The following is a 6485-nucleotide window of genomic DNA, read 5'->3' on the forward strand; positions in this document are numbered from 1 at the left end:
ATGTGCAAAGCTGGTAGTAACATACCCTAAAAGACTGGCAGCTGTAATTGCGGCAAAAGGTGGTTCTACAAAGTATTGACTCAGGGGACTGAATAATTACGCACACCCCACATTTCAGTTATTTATTTGTAAAAAATGTTTGGAATCATGTATGATTTTCGTTCCACTTCTCTCGTGTATACCACTCTGTATTGGTCTTTCACGTGGAATTCCAATAAAATTGATTCATGTTTGTGGCTGTAATGTGACAAAATGTGGGAAAGTTCAAGCGGGCCGAATACTTTTGCAAGGCACTGTATTAATAAAGAATAACTTATAATATATGCAACGGAGTCATGGTATTTATTCGTTTACAGTGTGCAGTGCAAATGTGACTGATCTTTGAAGTGTTATTGTTACAAACGCTGATTGGAGACCTTCCTTGTTTGTCCTCGTTTGTTTCAGGTTCCACAAGTGATTTACAGAATTGATGTAAATTTTATTCTTTAATACTTTAGCTTGATTTATTTCACCAAGTTATTAATCACATAAGCTGTGACAACACCCTCTATTAGTCCATAAACTACTACACCTGTACCAACACCTACTAGTCAACCAAACACTACTCCTAAATCTTTTTAAAAAAAACATTCCCAGGCAATAAAACAGTGACAGACAGTAACCATTACAAACACTAAAGCTTGATGTGGCATCAAGAGTAAAAGATGAACTTTCTTTACATACATATATGTATAATATGTATATATGTATATGTATATACATATAGATATATATGTGTGTGTGTGTGTATGTATGTATATATGTACATACATACACATATACATATATGTGTATGTATGTATATATATATATATATATGTATATATATATATATATACATACACACTTAAAATTCTCGCAAATGTTCTCGCAGCTTCTGACTGAATTTGATGGTTTGTTCAGGTGCAAACTTGAGTCAGCGAGTCGCAAAATGTATGACACACATGTGACAGGTTTTATTTCATGTTTAACAGAACAGCAGCAAACACATTTTGGACACTTAAAGAAACTGAAGCCAAAGATCTAAATGAGCAAAAAAAAAAAAAACAAGATTTAGTAAACTGTTAACAGCTGTCAGGTACCTCCTGATGTTAACTAAATTAATAGGGACAATTTCTCAATAATATTTCACATAAAAGATAAAATAGTAACAAGATCAAAACGGTGCTCTCCATCGGCCTGTACAAACAAAAACAGAAGCACTAACTGAAAGGCTGGGAGACAATTCATCAAAGAAGACATATATAACTTACAACAAAAGGTGCCAGAAGGCGATTAGTTTAGTTTCTGAACTAGTAGGATCAATAACAATGGCTTGTTCTCCAGTAGATCAGGTCCATCAGTCAGAAACGGAGCCTGGAGACGTGTGAGACAAAGTCTTTGTAGCTCTTTGTCGACGTTCCTCATAATACTTCTAAAAAAACAGAAAAGTGAGAAAACAAACATCGTTAGGCCAACAGTGTGATTTTGTGTGCTGAATCGTGTATATGTATGTGCGTGCGTACCTGCAGGTTGTCGTAGTGTTTCTGGCTGCAGCAGTGGAGTTCCTTGGCGGTCTTCTCATTCAGGCAGAAAACAGAGCAGATGTTACAGAAAAATCCTGATTTAGGGACCACAAACTCCTGACCTGCAGAGAAGCAGAAACAGGAAGATTAGACAAGTATTAACAACAAATTTGAATTTAGAGAGTGTGTGTGTGTGTGTGTGTGTGTCTGACCGATGGGGCTGTTAGGGTTGAACTGAGGCAGTCTGAAATCTGCTACAACACACGGAGACTGAGCGCGAGATCGCTTTGCCTCAGGTCCGACAAGCTCCCTCCTGCGTTTTCCCACAACTGAAAATGAAAAGAGCGACACGTTAATCATCAACAAATCTGCTACAGGACCCACTGGGTTTATAAAATATTTAAACATTAAATTATAACTCAATAATAATTGAACAAATGATTTCGATTTACTTGAAAAGCTGAAACATTCATCGGCCACTTTATTAGGTACACCTGTTGACTGCTCGTTAATGTAAATCTCTAATCAGCCAATCACATGGCAGCAACTTAGTGATTTATGTATGTAGACATGGTCAGATGACCTGCTGAAATTCAAACTGAGCATCAGAATGAAGAAGAAAAATAATTTAAGTCACTTAAACGTGGCATGTTTGCTGATCTTAGCGTTTCAAAAAGTGTTGATCTGCTGGGATTTTCCCACAGAAGCATCTCTAGGTTTACATAAAATCGTCTGAAACAGAAAATATCCAGTGAGTGGCAGTTCCCTGGAGGAAATGCATTTTGAGTTCAGAGGAGAATGAAATAACTGCTTCACGCTGATAGGAAGGCCAGAGCAAGTCAAACAACCACTTATTACAATGCACAAGAGTATCTCTGAACACACAGCACATCCAACACTGAAGCAGATGAGCTACAGCAGCAGAAGACCACACTGGGTTCGACTTCTCTAAGCTAAGAACACAAAACTGAGGGTACAATTCACACAGGCTCAGCAACGCTGTAAAATAAAACGCTGCCTGGTCTGTTGAATCTCAGTTTCTGCTGTGACATTAGGATGGTAGGGTCAGAAATCTTGGATCCTTGATGGTGTGGGATATATTCATCACACCAACGGAGCATTTTTTAAACACCACATATGTAAAATATATTACTACCACCAGGCTGAATGTCTGTAGCACAGCAGGGAACACAAATATGAGATCAGAGCCATAAAATATCACAACTTTTCTTTTTACATTCAGTTTACTGTGTTTTCGCTGTCAGAGCGGTGTATTTTGCTGATTTAAAGCAGCTCTTTGTACCTTTAATGTCGGCCATGCTCCATCCATCCTTCTCCTCTCCCTCCTGTGTCTCGTCATCAGGACACTTGGGCTCTGGCTGCCGTCCAGCAGGGGCGGCTGCAGCATCGGGCTGGGTCACTGCTTCCTCCTCGGTCCTCTGGCTCTCCGCCTGGCAGTCACCTTTGGTCACTGCATCTGTCGATTCTGCGGTCTTCTTGGTTTTCATTTTGAGGTGAACTTTGTTCTCACCAGAGTCTTGCAGACGCTGTTTCAGGCTCTTCAAACTGAATTTAAAAGCAAAGATGCCAGTAGGTTACCATGAAAAGAGGTTTGTTGTCACAAAATGTTAATGTGAAATAAGAAATTCCATTTCAAATTTCTAATCTAGAGTTGCTTCTATCTAAATCACATTCTTCTCTTTTTGCATCTTTGGGAACTGTTTACTATAGACGACCTTGAGGAGTGTATAGTATATTTGACTCTGCCACTAAACCTGAAATAGAAAGATACTCACGACTCAATACGTCCAGCTTTACTCCTATGAAGAGGAGAGAAAAAAGCACAAGGTCAGACAAACATGAAGACACTTTAAAGAAAATGCAAAAACACAGTGTAAAATAAATTTCCTCTTTTTCTCACTTCTGATTGTGGGACACACTTACCAAGAAGATAAATAGTCCTTGGTGACATTGCTCTCCATCACCTGTGTTAATCCACCAGGTTCGGCCATCTCAATGCATATCTGAGAAAACAGAAAGGATGTTTGAGCAACACAGTGGTACTCAACGGGTGTGCTACAGGCACGATTTGTATTGTACAGGGCAACAAAGAATTTGTGAAAGTAACAGGATAGAGGTCCTGGCGAGTTTGTTTAGGCAAAGAAAAATAAATCTTGGGGTTTTAAACTTGCAAATGGAAAATAAGTGCAAACATATTTCTCTACTTTTGCAAAGTTTTTGATTGAACAATAAAACCACGAGCAAGAAACACTAAAAGAATAACTTAGTGCTGCCTCAAACTGCAGGGATCTCCCCTGCTAGATGGGCCAGGACAAAAGGCTGAACAGGTCATAAGATTACTACTTGGTTGAGAACTGTGTTAAGTTAAAAAGACTTAGACTTAGTGTTAAAAAAACACAAAGTCTCCTTCAGACTCATTTAAAATGTTTCTCAATATTAAAAGAACAGCAGACACCATGACAAGCCTTGCAGCCTTCTGTAAAACATAAAAAAGTTGCACGTGTTTATGAAATCGTACCCTGTTGGCAAGCGGCAAGAATCTGACAAAAGCAGCAATGGACGCCACCGCTTCCATGATCATCATGAGAAGGTCCACATTCACCTCGGAGACCTCCACACTCAGCAGCCGGTCCTCCAGAGCCTCAGACTCTGGAACATGCTGAAAAACAACCAGCGTTAAGATCAGGGAGACCCGAGCCTGCTGCTTTTACAAGACACATTTATGTGACTGCTGACTTACAGTGTTGCTCCATTTCATCATGCTTCTATACATGCTCTCCTGTGAAAAGAGTAGAAGATGAAAGGGGATTACATCAATCACTGATCCTCTGTTTGTACAATAAATACTGAATAACTCTCCTCCTGGTTAGAGTGTTTTTAATGTTCTATTGACCACATTTAATAAGATAAATATTGGACTCCACTGTAAGTGAGAAGTAACTCGATCCTGGTTTGCATCTTTGTGGCAAAGGATTCATACTTCAGGATAGTAACGACACAACATATAACCAAAGTTTTGCAGGAACTATTTGATGCTATTTGAACTATTTGATGCTATTTGAGTGTCAGTGTCAGGTCTGACGGTGCCCCGACCGGCGACCTGTGTGTATGTGTGTGTTTGTTCTCCTCTCTCTCGCTCTGTTTTTTCCTCTCCGGCTCCGCTGCGATTGTTACGCGGTCGCGTAGCAACGGGAGATCTCCGACCCGGAAGTGCTGCCGCTCTGACCTGTCCACCTGCGACTGATTCCTCGCCAGCTGCTGCCAATCATCCACCGTCGTTGGCAGAGCTATTTAATGGTGTGGCTGAGTGACAGACAGCGCTGGAGTATTGCACCAAGCCTGGTAGTGACTCGAGCTCAGCAAGGGTAAAGCAAGTGTTTGATAGCGGAGGGAGGCTAATCGCGGCTGTTTTGCCTTTTCTCAGGAAGCGAACGAGACGGAGAGACGGAAGGAGAGACGTCACTGATTGACGGGAGTTGTGTGGACACACGAGGGGAGACGGGGAGAGGAGCACTGAAGGGACTTGCACTATGGATAACTGTGGATTGGCTTCACTGTAATAAAGACACTGTTGAACTTTAACGAGAGGTCCGCGTCTGGGTTCACTAACTCACCATCCTTAACACTCAGTGACTTTCCGCAACAGTTGTCAGACCTCAATTCCTCTTAACATGTAGCTGTGGAGAGAGTTCTCAGAAAGGTCCTGAATAGCTGGCCCACAAGGAAACTTGAGATGGGAAACGCTGAAGCTAGAAGGTTAGCAGCGACTGAAGTTTCAAAATAAGTAAGGGCATTACTTAATAGTCAGTAAAACACTCTATAACCTATGTCTGGGTCTTAAAGTTACACAGGGCTGACTTCACAAGAAGCTCTGTGGAAATTTAAAGTGGTGGCGGAATGACGTGGGTTGTCGCCTATGAACAGAAAAGTGGATAAAGTTCATGCAGCTTTTGTGCTGCTGTTGCAAAAGGAAGGAACAAATACAGACAAAATAATAATAAATACCTGATTTGAAATTCATGCATATTTTTAGTTTTTCCATTTCTTATTCAGATATTTATCAATAAGTGACTTATATGTATGTATATATTGTGCTATTCCTTACTTCTTGTATCTTGTATCTGTCTTTGTTACTGTTTGTACTGTAACCAATATATTTCCCCAGGGATCAATAAAGTATTCTGAGTCTCATTCTATTAATATTAGCCCAGAGAAGGATGATGCTGTGCTCACTCCTTAGAGGAGGAATCTGTTTGATTGGGATCTGAATAGTTTGAGTGAAACAGGAGCATGCCCCTGATTTAACAGCCCCCGATTGCTCCATTTTCATACCTCACTTGAACCAGGAAGCATGTCTTGTAAAACAATGTGGATTCTGAGCGTCCACTCTCCAACAGTAACTGGATTTTTGAGGTAATCTCTGGCGAAATCGCAGCACGCATCCCAGCTGTTAAAAAACACAAAGGCCTGGAGGGGAAAAATGATGCAGAGGAAACATTCAATATTAATCATTAATTGAATTAAATTTGCAAATGCAAATTTCTCTGTATCAGCCTGCTGGGTCTACTCCTCACCTCCTCTGCAGTGATAAAACGATTATGTTGTAGTACAGAGTCTGAACCGTCTGATCAGGGAAGTAACGCCACACCAGCTTGGTGACATCCTCCTGTCTGTAGTTTCCTTCTGGCAAACCGGTCAACATGATCGTGGAGAACGTAGAACCTTGAGATTGGGCTTTCTACAAGACACAAGGTTCAGAACCAAAGTTTATTTGAAGAGAAACTTTGCGGTACTTTTAAAAATATATATATTATATTACTGACCACATAGAGAAGACAAAATGAAACCAAGTTTAGCAGAAAAAAAGAAACGTGGTTTTTGAGGTGAGTATTTGGAAAAATGGACACCTCTTGGTATTTA

The 6485-nt window shown here is 40.4% G+C and overlaps 1 protein-coding gene across 3 annotated transcripts; it reads right to left on the reverse strand.

Annotated features, from left to right (window-relative positions):
- Positions 1–971: 971 nt before the first annotated feature.
- Positions 972–6037, reverse strand: LOC109198036 (matrin-3-like). Of its 3 annotated transcripts, none has more exons than XM_019353707.2 (9): positions 5898–6037; positions 4306–4344; positions 4084–4224; positions 3489–3568; positions 3341–3364; positions 2848–3110; positions 1757–1873; positions 1545–1666; positions 972–1453 (listed from the first exon to the last, which is right to left on the reverse strand). In XM_019353707.2, exons 1-9 carry the CDS (start codon positions 5916–5918, stop codon positions 1379–1381), a joined length of 882 nt encoding a protein of 293 aa, XP_019209252.1. In that variant the 5' UTR covers positions 5919–6037; the 3' UTR covers positions 972–1378. The 3 variants fall into 3 exon arrangements, with proteins under 3 accessions (XP_019209252.1, XP_019209253.1, XP_019209251.1); XM_019353708.2 differs by lacking the exon at positions 5898–6037 and adding an exon at positions 5180–5394; XM_019353706.2 differs by lacking the exon at positions 5898–6037 and adding an exon at positions 4490–4785.
- Positions 6038–6485: the final 448 nt, after the last annotated feature.

The sequence above is a fragment of the Oreochromis niloticus genome, unplaced genomic scaffold (assembly GCF_001858045.2).
Source record: "Oreochromis niloticus isolate F11D_XX unplaced genomic scaffold, O_niloticus_UMD_NMBU tig00007018_pilon, whole genome shotgun sequence".
NCBI lineage: Eukaryota > Metazoa > Chordata > Actinopteri > Cichliformes > Cichlidae > Oreochromis > Oreochromis niloticus.